Raw genomic sequence first — 27,814 nt, forward strand, 5'->3', positions numbered from 1 at the left:
AACCAGCTGTTATCAGTATGAAAAGTAAAAGTAACCACTGTGCATTAAAATGTTCCCTGTCAGTAACTAGTAACTGTACCTGTCAGGTAAATGTACTGGAGTAAAAAGTTCAGTAGAACTATAGCTACAAATAAGCATAAAATGGATGTAATTCAAAATTCTGCTGAAGTACAGTACATGCATAATGTACATAGTTACTGGAGACGACAGAAGCTAAATGTGTGGTGTTGGTCTTTTTAAAAAGCTGCTGTTTTGTGCAGAAAAATGGGCAACACACCTTAAATAAGAAACTTTTTTTAAATTGAACCACAGACGGACAAAAAGTAAAGATGCCGATTTTTAAATTTCAAACGTAATACCATATTTTTATTTATTTATTCTTAAATGTTATTTTCTAACAGGTTTTAGTCTATTTATGATTTTCTTTCATTTAGTCTTTCAGCAAAACAAATAGTCAAATAATTATTATAAAGGATATAAGTATAAGGGTAGAAGCAGTAGTAATGTTTCAGTAATGTAACAGTAACTCTGTCAATGCTGTCAGATGCTTCAAACTGTAGGTCTGATACAGATCTAGTATATCTATTTTTAATCAAATATGTATCAGATGAATGATGATGATGATGATGATGATGATGATGATGATGAACAGAGAAGATGAAAAACAGCAGTCTGGTGGATGATGTCCAGCAGGGGGCGATGCTGCAGCACTAAGGAGGTCAAAGAAGAAAAAGGAGGCCTCATGTTGTTCTTCTTGACAAAGCTTTAAAAATATATATTTACCTTCGGCTTTAGGGGTTTAATCCGTTTTGTGAAAGAAAAGAATCTGATTAAAAGATTTCTTACCTCTGGTCCACGGGGGGGGGGGGCAGTCATGCACCTGAAAGCTGGTTGCCATCCGCCATAAAACGAAAAGAAGAAGAAGTTCTTCCTGCCAACTGAACAGTAGAAGAAGAAGTAGAAGACGAAGAAGAAGACGCTGTCAGTTAGCATTAGCATTACAGTTCGCTACCATCTGAAGACGAACCACACGTCACTACTGTCGTAAGTTTACGTCATGTTTGTTTTCTGGACGTTTTAAAATCTTTTCAAGGAGCAATAATACGACCTTAACGTCAGACTGACTGGCTGAAGCTAAGCTAACAGCTAACCAGCTGGAGGTAGCAGTGTGACGTCAGATTGAAAACAGAGTTAGCATCAGAGCTAACAGCTGTCAGAACACATCTGTGTCTTTAAATAAAGTCGTGACGGTTTATTAACTGAACAGTTTACAGTTGAAAATGAAATGTTCATTGACACCAAAGTCCAGTCAAAAAACAGCAACTTTTACTGATGAAACACAGCACAGGATCACTGTGTGTGTGTGTGTGTGTGTGTGTGTGTGTGTGTGTGTGTGTGTGTGTGTGTGTGAGGGAGGGAGAGAGAGCGAGAAACAAACTGTTACTGAGGTTAAACAGCTGAATCACATTAATCACAAACTTAGGATTTTTTTCATTGTCAATTAATCCTTCTACTATTTTCTTGATGAACCAGTTAATTCATCCTGTCACAATACAGACCTACTTTTTAACCAGTGGTCAATCTGGCAATAATTACTCCACTAATCAATTAGTTATTTGGTTCATAAAATGTTGATCAAGATGTCGTCCTCAAATGTCTCTTTTTGTCCACAACTCAAAGATATTCAGTTTACTGTCAGAGACGAGGAAAGGAACCAGAAAATATTCACATTGTCTGTGAAACAGAACCTTCAGACAAACCCAAGTTCAGCTGCTGTTCCTAATAAACTGGACACTGACAAATGTTCATTAGAAACACAACATATGTGATTTTTGCAGACATCAACAATCTGCCAAACTCATTTTGTGAGATTGTCGATACAAGCACATGTTTTTAGAGTAAGACAGATATCAGTCAGCTGATATAATTGCCCTGATATCGGCCTGTCACACCTGTATCAGCATCAGTGGACATGGTTTCTGTTTTCTACAGAACATAATGCATAATGATTTTTTAAAAATAAAATACAGTTCTTTTCAAGATAAAATAAAAATGTTTCTAAATAAATCACCATGCTTTTCAAACTAAAATATAAATGCATTTCAAAATAAGATGCAGCGCTTTTAAAAAATAAAATATAAATTCTTCCAAATAATTTATTATGCTTATCAAAATCAAATAGAATGCTTTTCAAAATAAGACAATATTTTTCAAAATTAAATACAGTGCTTTTCAAAATGTTCACCTTCACCAGGCAGAGTAAGAAAACTTCTTCTTCTGCTTCTGACAGGTTCTTTTCTTTTTGTTCTTCACTAATTGGTTGGAATGATTAGAATGGATCTTAATGGGACGTTTCACTCTAAAATCAAAACTCCACATGCCTCCTCTTCCCTGAAGTGCCATCTGTCCATCCACAAAGTTTTGGTGTGAGTTTGGGATATCGGCCGTAGATACGTCTGTCTTCTCTACAGTATAATGAGACCGGATGACACGAGGCCTGTGTTGCTTCTGGCAAAGAAAAACATTTAAAAATTCAAAGCCAAGTTCTCTTTACAAAAAATTAGGATTCATCTGTACGGCGACTTCCTCCAGAAGTCTGCAGCTCACACTAAAACCATCATGATGGATACACAGCTCTACTGGGAACAGGAGGAATATGGAGTTTTGATTTTAGGGTGAAATGTCCCTTTAAAGCCTTTATTGGCCAATACCAATGATGTATCAACCTCACCTGTTTCTCACCTGACTGTCTCACCAGTTTGTCTGCCTGTCCTCAGGTCTGATGCAACATCATGTCCCTCCAGATTATAGTTAAGGGTTTCATGTGTTGACATATCTCACCCGTCTGCCTCTGATCCGTCTGTCTGTCTCTCACCTGTCTGTTTCTCTCTCTCACCTGTCTGTCCTCAGGTATAATGCAGCATCATGTCCCTCCAGGTGACGTTGCAGCAGAGGATCAGCTCGGCTCAGGTGTTGCTGCAGCGGGCAGAGCAGCTGTGTCCAGGTGTGGAGGGTCATCAGAAGCTGTGTGGTAAACTGCGGGCGGAGCTGCGTTTTCTGCGGCGGGTCGAGTCCGGTGAGCTGCAGGTCAAAGAGTCTCACCTACACAGCACCAACCTGACTCACCTGACCGCCATCGTGGAGTCAGCTGAGAGTCTGCAGGGTGTGGTTGCTCTGCTGCATGTCTTCACCTATCAGGATGCCACTGGCAGCCGGCAGACACTGGTCGTGGACGTGGTTGCGAATGGTGGACACACCTGGGTGAAGGCAGTGGGCAGGAAGGCAGAGGCTCTGCACAACATCTGGCAGGGGCGGGGCCAGTATGGTGACAAGAGCATCATCCGGCAAGCGGAGGACTTCCTTCAGGCCAGCCGCCAGCAGCCCGTCCAGTACCGCCACCCTCACATCGTCTTCGCCTTCTACAACGGCGTGTCCTGCCCCATGGCCGACCGGCTCCGGGACATGGGCATCTCTGTCCGCGGAGACATCGTCGCTGTCAATGCTGTGGCGATGGAGGACGAGGGAGGAGACGAGGAGGAGCAGCAGGAGGAGGAGGAGCCGGCAGAGGAGAACGAGGACGAGGAAGAGTCAGAGGAGGAGGAGTCGGAGCTGACACGGGTCGACCGCGGCACCGTGGTGGCCAGCCTGGCGTTTCCTGCTCAAGTGCAGGTGGAGGAGTGTCAGCGTGTCAATCTGGACATCACCACACTCATCACGTACGTGTCGTCGCTGAGTCACGGCCGTTGTCACTTCACCTTCAGGGAGGCGGTGCTGACGGAGCAGGCGGCTCAGGAGCGCCGCCTACAGGTGCTGCCGCAGCTCGACGCCTTCATGCAGGGGAAGGAGCTGTTTGCCTGCCGCGCCGCCGTCCATGATTTCCAGGTCATCCTGGACACGCTGGGTGGACCGGGCGAGAAGGAGCGCGCTCAGGCGCTGCTCACCCGCCTCCACATAGTGGATGACCAGCCGTCGGAGCGCACGCTGCAGCTCACGCCCAGTGCCAAAGTCAACCAACGCTCGCTCATGATCTTCGGCACCGGAGACTCACTGAGAGCCGTTACCATGACGGCCAATAGCCGCTTCATCAGGGCTGCGGCCAATCAAGGCGTCCGATACAGCGTGTTCATCCACCAACCCCGTGCTCTGACCGAGGGCAAGGAGTGGCGGGCCACACCCATCTGACAGGCCATGCCCACCCGAGACAGAGACTCCTGGTGCGCGGCCTGATGGGAGTAAGAGTCTGTCAGCTGATGATAAATAGGTGTATCAATAATCAATCAATTAATCAATGTTCCTGAGTTCATGTAAATAAGAACCAGCTGACTCCTCTGTTTGTTTCAAAGATCAATAAAGTTTCTCAGCCACTTCCTGTTCACCTGTCATCTGTCACATGAGGTCGTTGTGATGTGTTCAGATTGTACAGACTAAAGTATGGCTGCAACTTATCATTATTTTCATTAACAATTAATTTCGTGATTTGTTTTGCCTTTGCCTTCACTTTTCTTAGTGACAGCTGGAGATGTGACAGGAAAGTGAGTGGAGAGAGAGAAGATGACATGCAGCACCTGGGCTGCAGGTGAGAGTTGAACCAGTGGCTGCTGGGAGGATGAATACTCACACGTGCTGCTGCCTGCTGAGACCCAGTGATTTTCATGATTAATCACTTTTTAAAAAGTAAAAATGATCACCAGTTTGTCAAAGTGACGTCTTCAAATGTCCAACAGACTTTGATCGACTGCCCGAAATCCACACATTTAACAACCAGACGATGTTTGACTGAAACCATTGATCTGTTATCTGAACAGCTGATTCAGTTTCTGTTGATCGACTAACCGATTAATTGATGAAACGATTAATTGTTGCAGCTGAGAGGAGAAAAACCTCCTGCTGTAATCCAGCTGTGATGGCTGACCATAAGAACACCATCACAGGAATGAATGCTCGTTACCATGGAAACCATCATTCAGCTCAGCTCATCCCTGCTGTTCTCAGTCCAGCTGATTAAAGGTACAATCAGTAGATTTATCAGAGCTGTTTGTAAACACAGCACACAGACAGTTGATTGTTGTTGCAACGTACCGAGCACCAAAATACTGAGAAAAAGAAAAGAAAACAAAACTGACATTGCCTAAAATATCTGCATCAGTTCACCTACTTAATCCCACATACATAATAAATGTATACAATTTTACATTGAATTAAGTAAAAATATAAAAAAGTAAAATAAAAATAAATGATGTTTATAATAAATGTTTGTATCACACTTATTTTAAATAAATTTTAAACCATCCTGTGATCCTTAATCCAGGTTATTAACAGCTCAGAGACCTTCATGTGTCAGAAAATTAAACAGGATACTCAATAAGTTACGAAATAATATTAAGTTTTTCGAAATGCAAGTAATGAAACATATGTGACTTTTCAAATGATTTGACAGATGTATCTCCATGCTTTTAATGTGAAAAAGCTGTGGGCGGATGTGGGTGTGTCGTGTTGAAACCGCTCTGCAGTCCGTTAGCCGTTAGCTGTTAGCAGGTGGATGTAAATAGTGTTTGTGCAGTTTGGGATGAAATGTGCAGAGTTGCAGGAGAGGCGGAGCTGCGGACTCTTACGGAGGTAAAAACAGAACTTCAACATTCAAATCAAACTTTCTTAGTTTAAACCAACAAACTACTCAGAGTTTCACTGTTTAACTGCACCTGCTGCTACTAACCGGCTGTTAGCCACAGAGGGTTAGCTTAATGCTACAAACAACAGGTCGTGTTTAGAAGGGAGCCCTAGAGGACGTGAAAGTCTCGCGAGATTTGCACATGTTGCGTCTTCACTTTGCTCATTGTAAAAATCAACGATGCTTCGTGACGAGTCTGTGGCTGTGGTTCAGAAATACGACTGAAAACAGCTGCGTAGACTGAGAAACGTCAGGTAAGGATGAGAATCATCAACTCACGCGAGATCTTCCACAAGTCTGGGGTTCCCTTTAAGACAAGACCAGAACAACATGAGCTAATGTCTCCTAACTCCCCTCTTCCTCTTCCTCTTCCTCTTCCTCTTCCTCCTCCTCTCCTCTCCTCTCCTCTCCTCTCCTCTCCTCTCCTCTCCTCTCCTCTCCTCTCCTCTCTTCTCCTCTCCTCTTTCTTTCTTCTGTCCTTATTTCTTGTCTCCTCTCCTCTTCCTCCTCCTCTCCTCTCCTCTCCTCTCCTCTCCTCTCCTCTCTCCTGTCCTTATCTCTTGTCTCCCCTCCTCTCCTCTCCTCTCCTCTCCTCTCCTCTCCTCTCTCCTGTCCTTATCTCTCGTCTCCTCTCCTCTCCTCTCTCCTGTCCTTATCTCTTGTCTCCCCTCCTGCTCTCCTCTCCTCTCTCCTGCCCTTATCTCGTCTCCCCTCCTCCTCTCCTCTCCTCTGTCCTTATCTCTTGTCTCCCCTCCTGCTCTCCTCTCCTCTCTCCTGCCCTTATCTCGTCTCCCCTCCTCCTCTCCTCTCTCCTGTCCTTATCTCTTGTCTCCCCTCCTCCTCTCCTCTCCTCTCTCCTGTCCTTACCTCTTGTCTCCCCTCCCCCTCTCCTCTCCTCTCCTCTCCTCTCTCCTGTCCTTATCTCTCGTCTCCCCTCCTCCTCTCCTCTCCTCTCTCCTGTCCTTACCTCTTGTCTCCCCTCCTGCTCCTCCTCCTCTTCCTCAGTGTCACTACAGTTATCCAGCAGAGACTCTGTCTGATCTTCAGCGGGTTCGTTCTGTGTTTTCTGATCTTCGTCTCTATGTGGATTTTTACTGTGAGTAGAAACTGTTTCTAATGTTTCATTGGTTCAGACGACTGTTTGCTGTCTGTGATTTCAGAGAATCTGAATTAACCCTTTAAAACAGTGAAGTCTCACAGTAACACAAACAAACTAACAGATGGAGGCAGCAGCCCAACAAGTCCTGAGATATGTGAGATAAAATGAATGTTTTTTGAATGGAGTTTGGTTGGTTTGTAGAGAGTGATATTTGTTTTATATAACAGTGGTTTCTATATACTAAACATGGCGTACAGGTGAGCTACTGAACTCAATACACTGATGATGGATACAGAAACCTGAAATGTCCCTTTAATGACAGATAAATATCGTCTTCATGACAGGTTTTCCAAATAAAGAGAAGAAGAAGCTGGTCTACCTGGCCGGGACTGTTCCTGTTCACTATGAAGGTGAGATATTATCACTGTTGGCCATCTTGTTAGTTTAACATCGCCGTGAATGATGAGCTGTCATCTAACAGCTGATTGGATGAGATAAAACTCATCATCACATAAAAGCATGTCAGACTGATCTGTGATCAAACCAGATCAATATCTCTGTCTAAAGACAGACTCAGACAGGTCTGACCCGGTGTGTCTCGTGTCTTCTCGTCTTGTTGACTCTATGACTTCCTTTGTGTCTCCAGGTGGTCATTATAATATCCCAGTGTGCATCTGGCTCCATGAGACCCACCCCGTGTCACGACCTCGCTGTTACGTCTGTCCCTCTGTCTCCATGGTTATTAACCCGTCCTCTCCCTGTGTCGACGCCTCCGGCAACATCAGTCTGGACATACTGGACACCTGGACACAGGTAAGACACACTGAGCATGCTTGGACATACTGAGGTGAGTAACCTTAGTTTATCTGGTTTGTTAACTGGTTGTTTCACCTGTTACTGGGTGGTTATGATGGTTAGTTAGTTGTTAGACAGCAGGCTCGTTATCTGGTTGGTTAGCTGGTTACCCATCTGCAGGTGATACTCACCTGTGTGGTGAAGGTGTTGATGATGCCACTTCCTGTCAGGGTGTGTCCAACCTGTCACTACTTGTGTCAGAGATGAGGCGGGCCTTCCAGAAGGACACGCCCCTCTATGCCAGGCCTGTGGTACAAGCCCTGCCCCCTGCAGGTGTCCAGGTGTCACAGTGAGTTCATCCTGTCCTGTTGGTGGTTATCAGTGATTACTGGTCATCATCAATAACTCCTCCTGAGTTGTTATATGGTTGTTTTCTCCTCCTGCAGCATCCAGCACTCCTCCTCCTCCTCCTCCTCCTCCTCCTCCTCCTCTCACAGCCGTCATGTCTCCCTCACCCCCACTCATCTGTCTGGACATAAAGGTAAACTCTGTGTGATGATCATGTGATGACTCTTCTACCTGTTAACATGTTGACATCAATGACCTCATGAATCCACACCCCCTCTGCTGCAGCCAGCCAGTGGGAGCAGAGTAGGGAGGTGAAGGTGGGGAGGTCGTATACTGAGGAGCTGTTGGGGATCGACTTCAGTGCTCCTCCTTCATCCTCCAACAACCCCTTCCTGAACTCCTCCTCCTCCTCAGGTGAGACCGCAGCATAATGTGATCATCCTCACATCTTGTGAGCAGACTGATGTAGGAACCATGTGATGTTCCTGCAGGTGTCCCTCCTGCAGGTGTCCCTCCTGCAGGTGTCCCTCCTGCAGATCCTCTCAGCAGGATGTTTGGAGCTCTGAGTCTGGACCAGCAGCGTCCATCACCTGTACGGACCGTCCAATCAGAGACAGCCAGAGACAGTCAGGTTCTGGTTCCAGGGTCTGGAGCAGCAGCTGGACCTATTCAGGACCGAAGCACTGAGAGACATCAGTCGTTGGACCACGTCCAGGTGAGAACCACTGGGTCCATCCCTGTCCTCCATGTTTGGACCAAGTCCTTCCTGTGACGCTTATTTTCATTATCGATCAATCTGTAAATCATTTTGTCTGTTAATCGATTTCCTCTGGGACAGCCCAAACTGAGGGTCTCAGCTCCTCCTCTTCCTCTTTCAGATGGCGTCCTGTCTTCCACCGGACCGGGCCGCCATCTTCCTGTCTTTGATGAACATGGAGGGGCGGAGCTTCACCCACACTGATGTCATGGAGGCGGTCCAACTCAACAGAGATTTCCCATCAGCCCTCAAGTTTTTGACTCACAGCTGCCCCATCTGTCAGGAGCAGGTGTCCTTCAGCAAGGTGAGACTCAGCCAATCAGAGAGCAGATGTCTTCTTCTCTGTCTGCATTTACTGTAGATCATCACCATGACTCACTGCTCAGTTCTTCTTCTCTGTCTGTCTTTACTGTAGATCATCACCATGACTCACTGCGCGTGTTTCATGTGTCAGACGTGTTTTAAGACGTTTTTCTCGTCGGCCATTAAAGAGAAGAGCATTGATCAGCTGGTTTGTCCACAGTGTGGTAAACCTGACATCAGAGGTCAGCGTGGAATGGAGGACGCCATGGACTACTTCAACTTGTTGGACACACAGGTGAGGGGGTTGAGGTCACCTGGACATAAAGGTGTAAAACAGCCCAGATATTAACATGCTAACGTTAGCTTAGACTGAGCTGCAGTGAGCGGCTACAAATATTTACAGTATCTCACAAAAGTGAGTACACCCCTCACATTTCTGCAAATATTTAATTATATCTTTTCATGGAACAACACTGAAGAAATGACACTTTGATACAATGTAAAGTAGTCAGCTTGTATAACAGTGTAAATTTACTGTCCCCTCAAAATAACTCAACACACAGCCATTATTGTGTAAACTGCTGGCAACAAAAGTAAGAACTCCCCTGGGTGAAAATGTCCAAATTAGGCCCAAAGTGTCAATATTTTGTGTAGCCACCATTATTCTCCAGCACTGCCTTTACCCTCTTGGGCGTGGAGTTCACCAGAGCTTCACAGGTTGGTACTGGAATCCTCCTCCACTCCTCCATGATGACATCACGGAGCTGGTGGATGTTAGAGACCTTGCGCTCCTCCACCTTCTGTTTGAAGATGCCCCACAGATGCTCAATAGGGTTTAGTTCTGGAGACAGCCAGTCCATCACCTTCACCCTCAGCTTCTTTAGCAAGGCAGTGGTCGTCTTGGAGGTGTGTTTGTGGTCGTTATCATGTTGGAATACTGCCCTGCAGCCCAGTTTCTGAAGGGGGGGGGTCATGCTCTGCTTCATGTCACATGTTGGCATTCATGGTTCCCTCAATGAACTGTAGCTCCCCAGAGACAGCAGCCATCATGCAGCCCCAGACCATGACACTCCCACCACCATGCTTGACTGTAGGCAAGACACACTTGTCTTTGTGCTCCTCACCTGGTTGCCGCCACACACGCTCGACACCATCTGAACCAAAATAAGTTTATCTTGGTCTCATCAGACCACAGGACATGGTTCCAGTAATCCATGTCCTTAGTCTGCTTGTCTTTAGCAAACTGTTTGGTTTTCATGAGCATCATCTTTAGAAGAGGCTCCCTTCTGGGACGACAGCCACGCAGACCAACATGATGCAGTGTGTGGTGTTTGGTCTGAGCACTGACAGGCTGACCCCCCACCCCTTCAGCACTCGTAGGTCTATTTTCCAAAGACAACCTCTGGATATGACGCTGAGTACGTGCACTCTACTTCTTTGGTCGACCCTAGCGAACCCAGAGAGTTCTTTGCCATGAGGTGCCATGTTGAACTTCCAGTGACCAGCATGAGTGTGTGAGAGCGATAACACCAAAATTTAACACACCTGCCCCCCATTCACTCCTGAGACCTTGAAACACTAACGAGTCACATGACACCAGGGAGGGAAAATGGCCAGTTGGGCCCCATTTGGACATTTTCACCCAGGGGTGTTCTCACATTTGTTAGATACTGTATACAACTATGTAACAACTAGACTGTGAGTTGCTGTGAATTTAGAGATAATAAAGCTAAACACTGATGTTAGCATGAAGCTAAGTTAGCACAAAGCTAACTGCTGTCCATCTGCTGGACTTTGTTGACCCTCATGTCTTCTACTCCTGATTCTGTCTTTGGTTCAGTGTTAGTTTATTTGACTGATATTTATTATTTTATTGATGGATTGATGATTGTGTACAGATCCGTCACTTTCTGCCTCTTGAGATCCATGAACTGTTCCAGAGGAAACTCAGAGATCGAGCTCTGCAGGACATGCCCAACTTCCGCTGGTGTGCTCATGTAAGAACCTCAGGTGGATCTTTGTCACTTTTGGACATTCTGATTTGTTCTTCAATCACTTTTTATAACAACCTGCCTACAAATGGGTCGCAGTGACGTCTTGCCAAAGGTGATCTGTGACGACCCTCCTCTGACCTGATGTGTGTGCAGGAGAGCAGAGAAACAGATGTTTTTAAAGTGTGTGTGTCTGTGTGTGTGTCTGTGTGTGTGTGTGTTATAGGAAGAGAAATGTGTTTATCCACAGTTTTACCATCATCGGTTAAAGACACACCTTCAGACAGGTAGTCCTGTTGTCATGGAGATGTAAATGTGTGTGTTTCAGTGTTCGTTTGGGATGCTTCATGAAGCTGACAGATTGAGGATGGACTGTCCCAGCTGTAAGAAGAGCACCTGCTGTCAGTGCAGAGCACCTGTAAGGGACACGCACACGCACATACAGTCCCTGTGTGTGTGTTGTGAACCTGAGCTCAGTCTGTGTGTTTGTGTGTCTGCAGTGGTCTCCTCAACATCAGGGACGGTCCTGTCAACAATTCAGAGTCTGGCAGCAGCAGAACCAACCGGATCACAACACTACCCCTTCCACTCTGCTGAGCTACAACAGCATCGGTACAGACACACCAACAACACCTCTACCCTGCAGAACAACACTGGTACAAACACACCAGCAGGACCTGAAACACAACAGTCCAGGGGCACAAAGAATGAATCTTGTCAGTACAAACACACAAGAAAAAGATTTTCAGAAAGGAGGGAATCGTCTAACTTGTTGCATTATTAAAAACATTAAGGTTTACATTAAGAATGGACAGTTACGTTTACAGTGTTATCCCCAACACTGCCCCCACGGCCAGCCCTACTGTTTAGACTGTGTGTGTGTGTCTGCCTTTACTGTGGTCTTCTACTGTGTGACTCTACTGTGTGTGTGTGTGTGTGTGTGTGTGTGTGTGTGTGTGTCTGTGTCCTCAGAGTGTCCCAACTGTCAGTTTGTCTTCGGTCTGTCTAAAGGAGGATGTCTTCACTTCACCTGCAGTCAGTGTCAACATCAGTTCTGTGGAGGCTGCAGTCAGACATTCACCCCTGGAGCTGTGAGTCTCATCTACTGTCATCTACTGTCACATCTACTGTCATCTACTGTCATCCACTGTCACATCTACTGTCACATCTACTGTCATCTACTGTCACATCTACTGTCATCCACTGTCACATCTACTGTCATCCACTGTCACATCTACTGTCATCCACTGTCACATCTACTGTCATCTACTGTCATCCACTGTCACATCTACTGTCATCCACTGTCACAATTACTGTCATCTACTGTCATCCACTGTCACATCTACTGTCATCCACTGTCACATCTACTGTCATCTACTGTCATCCACTGTCACATCTACTGTCATCCACTGTCACAATTACTGTCATCTACTGTCATCCACTGTCACATCTACTGTCATCCACTGTCACATCTACTGTCATCTACTGTCATCTACTGTCACACCTACTGTCATCCACTGTCACATCTACTGTCATCTACTGTCATCCACTGTCACATCTACTGTCATCTACTGTCATCTACTGTCACACCTACTGTCATCCACTGTCACATCTACTGTCATCTACTGTCATCCACTGTCACATCTACTGTCATCTACTGTCATCCACTGTCACATCTACTGTCATCCACTGTCACATCTACTGTCATCTACTGTCACACCTACTGTCATCCACTGTCACATCTACTGTCATCTACTGTCATCCACTGTCACATCTACTGTCATCCACTGTCACATCTACTGTCATCTACTGTCATCTACTGTCACACTTACTGTCATCTACTTTACTTTACTAGCACATCTACATCTCGTCTACTGTCATCTACTCTTTCTGCTGTCACTTTCTACTGTTTCTGCTGTAATCTCCACCCTGATCAGTACTGCACAGACTTGCGCTTCAGATGAAGTCAGCAGAACAAGATGGTGGTGCTTATATCAGAGATATTTTGGACTGATTTTTGGAGATGCAGTGGCCATCATTATTTACCGTCTGTGGTCTTAATGTCTCATGCTGAGTCTTCTGTCCTCAGGCCTGTGGATTCTCTGCTGACTGTGTGACCAAAGGTCTCCATGCCCACCACCCCAGAGACTGTCTGTACCATCTGAGAGACTGGAGCGTGCCCCGCCTACACCTGCTGCTGCAGGTAAGAACACCTGACAGTTCAGGTGTGTGCAGTTGATCTGTCGACAGGACTGATAATGACAGTGATGTCTCTCAGTTTTACAGAGTGCCTCCTACCTGGTTGGAACCAGCCAATGGCAATTCACCTGCCACCAATCAGGCAGGTAAGTCTCTCTGTCGTCTCTCAGTTTGAATCCATTCTCTCCCAGTTTGCCAGTTTGATGGGTGTGTGTGTGTGTGTGTGTTGATCTTCAGGTGTGTGTTTGGTTCTGGAGCTCAGAGATGACGGCAGCAGACGGGAGGAGCCGTGTGGACGACCTGCAGCAGCTGAATACAGAGGATTCTGCCAGTAAGATTTAAAATGACTGAATGTGTTTATCTGACAGGACAGAGTTCATCAGTGTCAGTAATAACATCAGGAATGATCAGTGATCAAAAGAAACAAATGATCATTTACATCTGTAGTCCCCCTGCAGGCAACACACACACAAACAATACAAGGCACAAATACACACACACACAAATATTCAGTTACAAATATACACGTACAAATATTAATGTACAGACAGAAATGTACATTAGACAGGTTGAAAAAAGATATACTTTGTGCGACAAGGCCACTGCTCCCAGTCTGAATGTGTTAAATATTAAGAGATTACCTGTACAGGTCTGTCTTGTCTCTCCTGACAGGTTGCACTATAAGGAGCGTTTGGTGGAGCTCATTAACCGTTGCCATGGCGACCCAGCTGTCCTCTTCAGCTCAGCAGAGATGATGGCAGAGTTACAGCGATGGCATGTCACCGTGCCAACCAGGAAACCAGACGAACCAGAGCCACTGTATGCACACCGACTCCGCCTGGTTAGTGACATCATCATCATCATAAATGTGACACAGTAGCCTCGCACTCACCTTTATTAACCCTTAACTCCCCCTGAAGTCAGATCCTTCATTTATCCTTTAATTTGTAAAACCAAACCCTTAATTTAAAAAAAAAATAAATTAAATTATAACGCTGTGGAGCCGAATACTGAGGCCGGAGATTATTTAACCATTATTATTTAGATAGATTATTTAGCTGGTGAACTTTGTTACATGTCACACCTGTCTGCCTCTTCACCTGTCACAGCCCAGTAATGCCTGTGATAGAGTTAGTGACTCTGGGAGGCTGCTTGATAGCTCCTTTAAGGACACAGAGAGTTCAGTCCAAATAAACTTTACTGAACATTAGTTGGACTATTAAAGGACAGGCAGGAACATTTCCAGGTGGATACACAGGCAGGGAGGTGTATTTGTGTGTGTGTGTGTGTGTGTGTGTGGGGGGGGTTCTAAAGAAAACAGAAAAAATAAAATCACAGTATTAGTCTTCAATAACATAGTTTCATATATGCTTTGCAACATATTAATATTTATCTGAAATAATTAAATAAAATAGACTGGCTGAATTACAGTTAAGAAATCTGGTTTATACATGACAAACTATATTTTATTTATCCATTAAATACACAGGAGATTCACTCAGTTACTGGCAAGAATGAACAGTTCTGTGGTCAACAGGACCCTCTTGTGGCGTAAAAGTGCGACTGCAGGATTGAAACATCCGCATGGCGAGTTGCCGCGATTACAACAGAAACATGTTTACACGCATGAATATCAAATAATCGCCATTTAAGCAAAAACACTCATAAAGATATTAAAGGTATGAAACTCAGAATATAAAAACATAAGTAGCAAAACAAAAATCAGGTAATATTTGTATTAACAGTAGATAATCCAACATTATCTAAAAGGGAGTTTGACTTCCTTTCGCACACAGCTGGTATCCACTACTGCTCCGCCATGAACCATACGCAGCATGAACTTCTTCCATACAGAAAGTTATGACATCATCAACTATCTTAAAGTGCACGAGACCCAAACTCAGAAAACACACAGTCCTACATGGACATAATAACAGAATAGAATAGAGAACAGTAGACTTTCCTACAATGCCCTAAAAGAATTTAAGGGCTTCATGACTTTCCCCTTAAGTTCCACCTGAATATGAAATATTTGACAAACCTATGAAAGATGTGTTTAAGGTGTTATGAAGGTTCTCATTAAGTCTCTTTTTAGCTGATAGTAAATGAGATGTTCATTGAATTCTGATTTAACTGGTTTATCGCATCTGGACAAATAATAAATACAGAAAACCCTTTAAAAACTCCTTAACGTAGTCTAGTTCATGACTGTTTCCAATTAAGATGTTTTAAGGGGTAAAAACGCCTGAAAATTGGTGAAGTCAGTTTATATTACAAAGATACTTTTCCCACCTAAGGAGCACATTCAGGGTAAATATTTGGGGTTAATGAAGGGTTTTATATATGGTTCAACGCTTTAGTTGATGGGTAAAAATGTGTTTGCAGGGGGAAAAATCCCCTTACACTCAGAAAATAAAAGAATTAGATCCTACCTAATTTGTTTTGTATAAATTTCACATTTTGAATTGAAGCAAAAATTCAGTGATTTATTGATGGATTGATGAATCACCACACTGTGTAATACCTTAATTGAGCCTTTAATGACACAGTTTAATGGACTGTAACGTCATTAAAGGATTAATTAAGTTAAATCCAGCTGATAATCGTCCTTAACTCACCACCTCCAATCACAGCGCAGGATTCTGTGTGTCTCTTCAGACTCTGACCAATAGTGTTCCTCTGAGGAAGCATCAACGCTCTCCACTCAAACTCAACGATGCCCTCTGCGCTCTGACTCCTGCAGCTCCTGGAGCTCCGCCTCCTCATCTGCTGCTCACTGACTGACTGACTCCGCCCACTCCATACATGGCAGCCAATGAGGAGGCAGCATTCCATGTCACCATAGTAACCATTAACTTCTATTTGAAAGTGGAAGTTTTGAAACCAAGTCTACTTCTTTCCACACCCATCAGTGATGTCATGACAGGTGTTTAGTGGCATCACAAACAGGGGTGTGGTTAACTCTTCTGGACTGAACTAAAGAAAACTAATGAGACTCACCTGTCTCAATCTCAGTGACATCATCAGTCTGCTGTTTCAAGTGGCTCCTGATAGGCCCATTAGTTGCTGTGGAAACAGCCAAAGAAGTGACCAGAATTCAATAGAAGAAAGAAAAGGGACCAAACATGGATGTAGCAGCCAATCAGAGCTGGACTGATCTTCACCTTAACGAGCTAACGATGCTAATCAGTATTTCAGTATCCTCTTCTGTTTTGGTCAGTGTGAGCACCTGTTAGCATGTGTTAGCAGGAAAATCAGTATCGTCTGCTTTAGTTCCTTCTGCACTTTAACTGTTTGAATAAATCTATTAAAATGAATAAATATCTGAAATACATTTTAACTTCTTCTATTTTGTTTCCAATATGACCTACCTGTTTCAAAATGATACACATTTGTTACGTTTAGTTTATAGTTTATAGTTTAGTTTACAGTATTGCCAAGCCACATTCAGAATACAAAATGGACAAATATAGCATAGCATGTCATATTGTGGTACAGTGTGCCATAGTATTGTATATCATAGTATAATGTGTCATAGTATTGTATGTCATAGTATAGTGTGTCATAGTATTGTATGTCATAGTATAGTGTGTCATAGTATTGTATGTCATAGTATGGTATGTCATAGTATAGTGTGTGATTGTACAGCGTGTCATAGACACACTATACCACAGTATGACACATTGTACTATGACATACCATACTATGACACTATACTTTAACATACCATGCTATGACACACTATACTATGACATTCCGTACTATGACACGCTATACTATGACATGCTATACTATGACACGCTATACTATGACACACTGTAATATAACACGCTATACTATGACACGCTATACTATGACACGCTGTACTATGACACGCTATACTATGACATTCCGTACTATGACATGCTATACAATGACACACTATTTTATGACACACTATTCTATGACACACTGTACTATGACATGCTATACTATGTCACACTGTACTATGACACGCTATACTATGACATTCCGTACTATGACACGCTATTCTGTGAAACACTATACTATGACATGTTATACTATGAAACAATGTACAATGACATGCTATACTATGACACACTATTGTAAGACACGCTAAACTATGACGCGCTATTTTATGAAACACTATTTTATGACACACTATGACACACTGTACTATGACACGCTATACTATGACACGCTATAGTATGACATACTCTACTATGACACAATGTACTATGACATGCTATAGTATAACACACTGTACTATGACATGCTATAGTAGGACACACTATTATGACACATTATACTATGACATGCTATACTTTGACACACTGTACTATGACATGCTATAGTATAACACACTGTACTATGACATGCTATAGTAGGACACACTATTATGACACATTATACTATGACATGCTATACTTTGACACGCTATACTATGACATGCTTTAGTAGGACACTCTATACTATGACATGTTATACTATGACACGCTATACTATGACATGCTATAGTATGACACACTGTACTATGACACGCTATAGTATGACATGCTAAACTAGGACACACTGTAGTATGACATGCTGTAGTATGATACACTGTACTAAGACACGCTATAATATGACATGCTATACTATGTCCCAGTATACTAGGACACGTATACTATGACACACTGTAATACAACACGCTATACTATGACACGCTATACTATGTCCCAGTATACTATGACATGCTATACTATGACACACTGTACTATGACATGCTATAGTATGACACACTGTACTATGACACACTATACTATGACATGCTATACTATGACACACTGTACTATGACAAGCTATACTATGACACGATGTTCTATGACACGCCATTCTATGACACACTGTACCATGACATGCTATACTATGTCACACTGTACTATGACACGCTATACTATGACATTCCGTACTATGACACGCTATTCTGTGAAACACTATACTATGACATGTTATACTATGAAACAATGTACAATGACATGCTATACTATGACACGCTATACCATGATATGCTATACTATGACACACTGTACTATGACACGCTATACTATGACATGCTATACTATGACACACTATACTATGACACACTGTACTATGACACACTATACTATGACACGCTATTCTATGACACTCTGTACTATGACATGCTATACTATGACATGCTATACTATGACACGCTGTACTATGACTTGCTATACTATGACATGCTGTACTGTGACACGCTATACTGTGACACGCTATACTATAACACGCTGTACTATGACACGCTGTACTATGACATGCTATAGTATGACACACTGTACTATGACACGCTATAATATGACATGCTATACTATGACATGCTATACTATGACACACTGTAGTATGACACGCTATACTATGACACGCTATACCATGACACACTGTACTATGACATGCTATACTATGACATGCTATAATATGACATGCTATACTATGACATGCTATACTATGACACACTGTAGTATGACACGTTATACTATGACACGCTATACCATGACACGCTATACCATGACACGCTGTACTATGACATGCTATACTATGACACGCTGTACTATGACATGCTATACTATGACACGCTATTCTATGACATTCCGTAATATGACACGCTATTCTATGACACACTATACTATGACATTCCGTACTATGACACGCTATTCTATGACACCCTATTCTATGACAGCCTATTCTATGACACACTATACTATGACATGCTATACTATGACATTCCGTACTATGACACGCTATTTTATGACGCACTGTACTATGAGACACTATTCTATGACACACTGTACTATGACACGCTATACTATGACACACTGTACTATGACATTCCGTACTATGACAAGCCATTTTATGACACACTATTCTATGACACGCTATTGTAAGACACGCTATACTATGACACGCTATTTTATGAAACGCTATTTTATGACACACTATGACACGCTATACTATGACACGCTATAGTATGACATGCTCTACTATGACACAATGTACAATGACATGCTATAGTATAACCCACTGTACTATGACATGCTATAGTAGGACACACTATTATGACACACTATACTATGACATGCTATACTATGACACACTGTACTATGACATGCTATAGTATGACACACTGTACTGTGACACGCTATACTATGACATGCTATAGTATGACACACTGTACTATGACACGCTATACTATGACATTCCGTACTATGACACGCTGTACTATGTCACGCTATTCTATGACATGCTATACTATGACACGCTATTCTATGACACGCTATACTATGTCACGGTATACTATGACATGTTATACTATGACACGCTATACTATGACATGCTATATTATGACACACTGTACTATGACAAGCTATACTATGACACGGTATTCTATGACACGCCATTCTATGACACGCTATTCTATGACACGCTATTCTATGACACACTGTACTATGACACACTATACTATGACATTCCGTACTATGACATGCTATACTATGACACACTATTTTATGACACACTATACTATGACAGGCTATAGTATGATACACTGTACTATGACAAGCTATACTATGACACGGTATTCTATGACACGCCATTCTATGACACGCTATTCTATGACACACTGTACTATGACACACTATACTATGACATGATATAGTATGTCACACTGTACTATGACACGCTATACTATGACATTCCGTACTATGACACGCTATTCTGTGACATTCCGTACTATGACATGCTATACTATGACACACTATTTTATGACACACTATACTATGACACACTATACTATGACATGTTATACTATGAAACAATGTACAATGATAAGCTATACTATGACACGCTATACTATGACATGCTATACTATGACATGCTATACTATGACACACTGTACTATGACACGCTATACTATGACACGCTATACTATGACACACTGTACTATAACACACTATACTATGACACGCTATTCTATGACACTCTATACTATGACATGCTATACTATGACAGGCCATACTATGACACACTGTACTATGACACACTATAATATGACAGGCTATACTATGACACACTGTAGTATGACACGCTATACTATGACACGCTATACTATGACACGCTATACTATGACACACTGTAATATGACATGCTATACTATGACACGCTGTAGTATGTCATGCTATACTAAGACACGCTGGACTATGACATGCCATACTATGACATGCTGTATTATGACACACTGTACTATGACATGCTATAGTATGACACACTGTACTATGACACGCTATAATATGACATGCTATACTATGACACACTGTACTATGACAAGCTATACTATGACACGATATTCTATGACACGCCATTCTATGACACACTGTACCATGACATGCTATACTATGTCACACTGTACTATGACACGCTATACTATGACATTCCGTACTATGACACGCTATTCTGTGAAACGCTATACAATGACATGTTATACTATGAAACAATGTACAATGACATGCTATACTATGACACGCTATACCATGATATGCTATACTATGACACACTGTACTATGACACGCTATACTATGACATGCTATACTATGACACACTATACTATGACACACTGTACTATGACACACTATACTATGACACGCTATTCTATGACACTCTGTACTATGACATGCTATACTATGACATGCTATACTATGACACGCTGTACTATGACATGCTATACTATGACATGCTGTACTGTGACACGCTATACTGTCACACGCTATACTATGACACGCTGTACTATGACACGCTGTACTATGACATGCTAAAGTATGACACACTGTACTATGACACGCTATAATATGACATGCTATACTATGACATGCTATACTATGACACACTGTAGTATGACACGCTATACTATGACACGCTATACCATGACACACTGTACTATGACATGCTATAATATGACATGCTATACTATGACATGCTATACTATGACACACTGTAGTATGACACGCTATACTATGAGACGCTATACCATGACACGCTGTACTATGACATGCTATACTATGACACGCTGTACTATGACATGCTATACTATGACACGCTATTCTATGACACACTATTCTATGACACACTATACTATGACATGCTATACTATGACATTCCGTACTATGACACGCTATTTTATGACACACTGTACTATGACACACTATTCTATGACACACTGTACTATGACACACTATTCTATGACACACTGTACTATGACATTCCGTACTATGACAAGCCATTTTATGACACACTATTCTATGACACGCTATTGTAAGACACGCTATACTGTGACACGTTATTTTATGAAACGCTGTTTTATGACACACTATGACACGCTATACTATGACACGCTATAGTATGACATGCTCTACTATGACACAATGTACAATGACATGCTATAGTATAACACACTGTACTATGACATGCTATAGTAGGACACACTATTATGACACACTATACTATGACATGCTATACTATGACACACTGTACTATGACATGCTATAGTATGACACAATGTACTTTGACACGCTATACTATGACATGCTATAGTATGACACGCTATACTATGACATTCCGTACTATGACACGCTGTACTATGTCACGCTATTCTATGACATGCTATACTATGACACGCTATTCTATGACACGCTATTCTATGACACGCTATACTATGTCACGGTATACTATGACATGTTATACTATGACACGCTATACTATGACATGCTATATTATGACACACTGTACAATGACACGCTATACTATGACACACTGTACTATGACATGCTATACTATGACACGCTATACTATGATACACTGTACTATGACATGCTCTACTATGACATGCTATACTATGACACACTGTACTATGACATGCTATAGCATGACACACTGTACTATGACACTGTATGCTATGACATGCTATGCTATGACATGCTATACTATGACATTCCGTACTATGACACACTATTCTATGACACACTGTAATATGACACGCTATTCTATGACACACTATACTATGACACGCTATACTATGAAATTCCGTACTATGACACGCTATACTATGACACGCTATATTATGACACGCTATACTATGACAGAATGTACTATGACATGCTATAGTATGACACACTGTACTATGACATGCTATAGTAGGACACACTGTACTATGACACACTGTACTATGACATGCTATAGTATAACACACTGTAGTATGACATGCTATACTATGACATGCTGTACTATGACATACTGTAGTATGACATGCTGTAGTATGACACACTGTACTATGACACGCTATAATATGACATGCTATACCATGACACGCTATACTATGACACACTGTAATATAACACGCTATACTATGACACGCTATACTATGACACGCTATACTATGACACACTGTACTATGACACGCTATACTATGACATTCCGTACTATGACATGCTATACTATGACACACTATTTTATGACACACTATACTATGACAGGCTATAGTATGATACACTGTACTATGACAAGCTATACTATGACACGGTATTCTATGACACGCCATTCTATGACACGCTATTCTATGACACACTGTACTATGACACACTATACTATGACATGATATAGTATGTCACACTGTACTATGACACGCTATACTATGACATTCCGTACTATGACACGCTATTCTGTGACATTCCGTACTATGACATGCTATACTATGACACACTATTTTATGACACACTATACTATGACACACTATACTATGACATGATATACTATGAAACAATGTACAATGATATGCTATACTATGACACGCTATACTATGACATGCTATACTATGACATGCTATACTATGACACACTGTACTATGACACACTGTACTATGACACGCTATACTATGACACGCTATACTATGACACGCTATACTATAACACACTATACTATGACACGCTATTCTATGACACTCTATACTATGACATGCTATACTATGACAGGCTATACTATGACACACTGTACTATGACACGCTATAATATGACAGGCTATACTATGACACACTGTAGTATGACACGCTATACTATGACACGCTATACTATGACACACTGTAATATGACATGCTATACTATGACACGCTGTACTATGTCATGCTATACTAAGACACGCTGTACTATGACATGCCATACTATGACATGCTGTATTATGACACACTGTACTATGACATGCTATAGTATGGCACACTGTACTATAACACGCTATAATATGACATGCTATACTATGACACACTGTAGTATGACATGCTATACTATGACACGCTATACTATGACACACTGTACTATGACACGCTATACTATGACATGCTATACTATGACACGCTGTACTATGACATGCTATACTATGACACTCTGTATTTTGACACGCTGTACTATGACACGCTATACTATGACACGCTACTCTATGACACGCTACTCTATGACATTACGTAATATGACACGCTATACTATGACACGCTATACTATGACATGCTATAGTATGATATTCCGTGCTATGACACGCTATTTTATGACACACTGTACAATGACACGCTATACTATGACATTTCGTACTATGACACGCAATTCTTTGACATGCTATACTATGACACGCTATACTATGACATGCTATACTATGACATTCGGTGCTATGACACGCTATTTTATGACACACTGTACTATGACACGCTATTTTATGACACACTATACTATGACACACTGTACTATGACACACTATACTATGACACGCTATTCTATGACACTCTGTACTATGACATGCTATAGTATGACATTCTGTACTATGACACGCTATTTTATGACAGACTGTACTATGACACGCTATACTATGACACGCTATACTATGACACACTGTACTATGACACACTGTACTATGACACGCTATACTATGACACACTGTACTATGACACGCTATACTATGACATTCCGTACTATGACACGCTAAACTATGACGCCCTATTCTATGACACACTATACTTTGACATGCTATACTATGACCTCCTATTCTATGACACACTGTACTATGACACACTATACTATAACATGCCATACTATGACATTCCGTACTATGATACACTGTACTATGACATACTAGTCTATGACACACTGTACTGAGACACGCCATACTATGACACGCTATACTATGACATGCTATACTATGACACGCTGTAGTATGACATGCTATAGTATGACACGCTGTACTATGACACGCTATACTATGACATGCTATACTATGACACGCTGTACTATGACATGCTATACTATGAGACGCTGTACTATGACACGCTATACTATGACACGCTATTCTATGACACACTGTACCATGACATGCTATACTATGTTACACTGTACTATGACACGCTATACTATGAAACAATGTACTATGACATGCTATACTATGACATGCTATACTATGACATTCCGTACTATGACACGGTATTCTGTGAAACACTATACTATGACATGTTATACTATGAAACAATGTACAATGACATGCTATACTATGACACGCTATACCATGATATGCTATACTATGACACACTGTACTATGACACGCTATACTATGACACGCTATACTATGACACACTATACTATGACACACTGTACTATGACACACTATACTATGACACGCTATTCTATGACACGCTATTCTATGACACACTGTACCATGACATGCTATACTGTGAAACACTATACTATGACATGTTATACTATGAAACAATGTAATATGACATGCTATACTATGACATGCTATACTATGACACGCTGTACTATGACATGCTATACTATGACATGCTGTAATGTGACACGCTATACTATGACACGCTGTACTATGACACACTGTACTATTACATGCTATAGTATGACACACTGTACTATGACACGCTATAATATGACATGCTATACTATGACATGCTATACTATGACACACTGTAGTATGACACGCTATACTATGACACGCTATACCATGACACACTGTACTATGACACGCTATACTATGACACGCTATACTATGACACGCTGTACGATGACATGCTATACTATGACACGCTGTACTATGACACGCTATACTATGACATGCTATAGTATGACACCCTATACTATGCCACACTGTACTATGACATGCTATACTATGACACGCTATACTATGACACACTGTACTATGACATGCTCTACTATAACATGCTATACTATGACACACTGTACTATGACATGCTATAGTATGACACACTGTACTATGACACTGTATGCTATGACATGCTATGCTATGACATGCTATACTATGACATTCCGTACTATGACACAGTATTCTATGACACACTGTAATATGACACGCTATTCTATGACACACTATACTATGACACGCTATGGTATGACACACTGTACTATGACACGCTATACTATGACATTCCGTACTATGACACGCTATACTATGACACGCTATATTATGACACGCTAGACTATGACAGAATGTACTATGACATGCTATAGTATGACACACTGTACTATGACACACTGTACTATGACATGCTATAGTATAACACACTGTAGTATGACATGCTATACTATGACATGCTGTACTATGACACACTGTAGTATGACATGCTGTAGTATGACACAGTGTACTATGACACGCTATAATATGACACGCTATTCTATGACACGCTATTCTATGACACACTGTACTATGACACACTATACTATGACATGATATAGTATGTCACACTGTACTATGACACGCTATACTATGACATTCCGTACTATGACACGCTATTCTGTGACACACTATACTATGACATGTTATACTATGAAACAATGTACAATGATATGCTATACTATGACACGCTATACTATGACACGCTATACTATGACACACTGTAATATGACATGCTATACTATGACATGCTATATTATGACACGCTGTACTATGTCATGCTATACTAAGACACGCTGTACTATGACATGCTATACTATGACATGCTACTCTATGACATTCCGTAATATGACACGCTATACTATGACACGCTATACTATGACACGCTATTCTATGACACGCTATTCTATGACACACTATAATATGACATGCTATACTATAACATCCTATAGTATGACATTCTGTACTATGATACGCTATTTTATGACAGACTGTACTATGACACGCTATACTATGACACACTGTACTATGACACGCTATAATATGACATTCCGTACTATGACACGCAATTCTTTGACATGCTATACTATGACACGCTATTCTATGACACGCTTTTCTATGACACACTATAATATGACATGCTATACTATAACATCCTATAGTATGACATTCTGTACTATGACATGCTATTTTATGACAGACTGTACTATGACACGCTATACTATGACACACTGTACTATGACACGCTATAATATGACATGCTATACTATGACATTCTCTACTATGACACACTGTACTATGACATGCTATAGTATGACACACTGTAGTATGACACGCTATACTATGACATTCTGTACTATGACACGCTATACTATGACATGCTATACTATGACACGCTATTCTATGACACAATGTACTATGACATGCTATACTATAACATGCTATACTATGACATTCCGTACTATGATACACTGTACTATGACACACTAGTCTATGACACACTGTACTAAGACACTCTATGCTATGACATGCTATGCTATGACATGCTATACTATGACAGTCCGTGCTATGACACGCTATTTTATGAGACACTTTACTATGACACGCTATGGTATGACACACTGTACTTTGACACACTATTCTATGACACACTGTACTATGACACGCTATACTATGACACACTGTACTGTGACATTCCGTACTATGACAAGCCATTTTATGACACACTATTCTATGACACGCTATTGTAAGACACGGTATACTATGACACGCTATTTTATGAAACGCTATTTTATGACACACTATGACAGGCTATACTATGACACGCTATAGTATGACATGCTCTACTATGACACAATGTACAATGACATGCTATAGTATAACACACTGTACTATGACATGCTATAGTAGGACACACTATTATGACACACTATACTATGACATGCTATACTATGACACACTGTACTATGACACGCTATACTATGACATTCCGTACTATGACACGCTGTACTATGTCACGCTATTCTATGACACACTATAGTATGACACACTATTCTATGACACGCTATTCTATGATACGCTATACTATGTCACGGTATACTATGACATGTTATACTATTACACGCTATACTATGACATGCTATAGTATGACACACTGTAATATGACACGCTATACTATGACATGCTATAGTATGACACGCTATACTATGACACACTGTACTATGACATGCTATAGTATGACACGCTATACTATGACACAATGTACTATGACATGCTCTACTATGACACACTGTACTATGACATGCTATAGTATGACACACTGTAGTATGACACGCTATACCATGACACACTGTACTATGACACGCTATACTAT

The 27,814-nt window shown here is 41.5% G+C and overlaps 2 protein-coding genes across 2 annotated transcripts; both read left to right on the forward strand.

Annotated features, from left to right (window-relative positions):
• The first annotated feature begins 888 nt into the window (after window positions 1–888).
• On the forward strand, window positions 889–4,364 carry c12h7orf25 (chromosome 12 C7orf25 homolog). Its single transcript, XM_084733177.1, has 2 exons — window positions 889–1,044; window positions 2,911–4,364. The coding sequence occupies exon 2, from the start codon at window positions 2,926–2,928 to the stop codon at window positions 4,180–4,182; it is 1,257 nt and encodes a 418-aa protein (XP_084589303.1). The 5' UTR covers window positions 889–1,044; window positions 2,911–2,925; the 3' UTR covers window positions 4,183–4,364.
• Window positions 4,365–5,457: 1,093 nt separating this feature from the next.
• On the forward strand, window positions 5,458–16,197 carry LOC146317210 (E3 ubiquitin-protein ligase RNF31). Its single transcript, XM_084733055.1, is given in 19 exon segments — window positions 5,458–5,616; window positions 6,674–6,764; window positions 7,112–7,177; window positions 7,414–7,580; window positions 7,793–7,933; window positions 8,016–8,103; window positions 8,196–8,324; window positions 8,432–8,625; window positions 8,789–8,971; window positions 9,083–9,265; window positions 10,869–10,967; window positions 11,290–11,379; window positions 11,462–11,573; window positions 11,934–12,052; window positions 13,051–13,164; window positions 13,240–13,306; window positions 13,398–13,491; window positions 13,833–14,001; window positions 15,819–16,197. Coding segments are annotated over 19 exon segments (2,277 nt in total). The 5' UTR covers window positions 5,458–5,571; the 3' UTR covers window positions 15,945–16,197.
• Window positions 16,198–27,814: the final 11,617 nt, after the last annotated feature.

The sequence above is a fragment of the Lutjanus erythropterus genome, chromosome 12 (genome assembly GCF_056507025.1).
Source record: "Lutjanus erythropterus isolate fLutEry1 chromosome 12, fLutEry1.hap2, whole genome shotgun sequence".
Taxonomy (NCBI): domain Eukaryota; kingdom Metazoa; phylum Chordata; class Actinopteri; order Lutjaniformes; family Lutjanidae; genus Lutjanus; species Lutjanus erythropterus.

Bases quoted from the DNA above. Each gene is read 5' to 3' on its own strand.
- c12h7orf25 (XM_084733177.1), top strand. From the start codon at position 2,926: ATGTCCCTCCAGGTGACGTTGCAGCAGAGGATCAGCTCGGCTCAGGTG.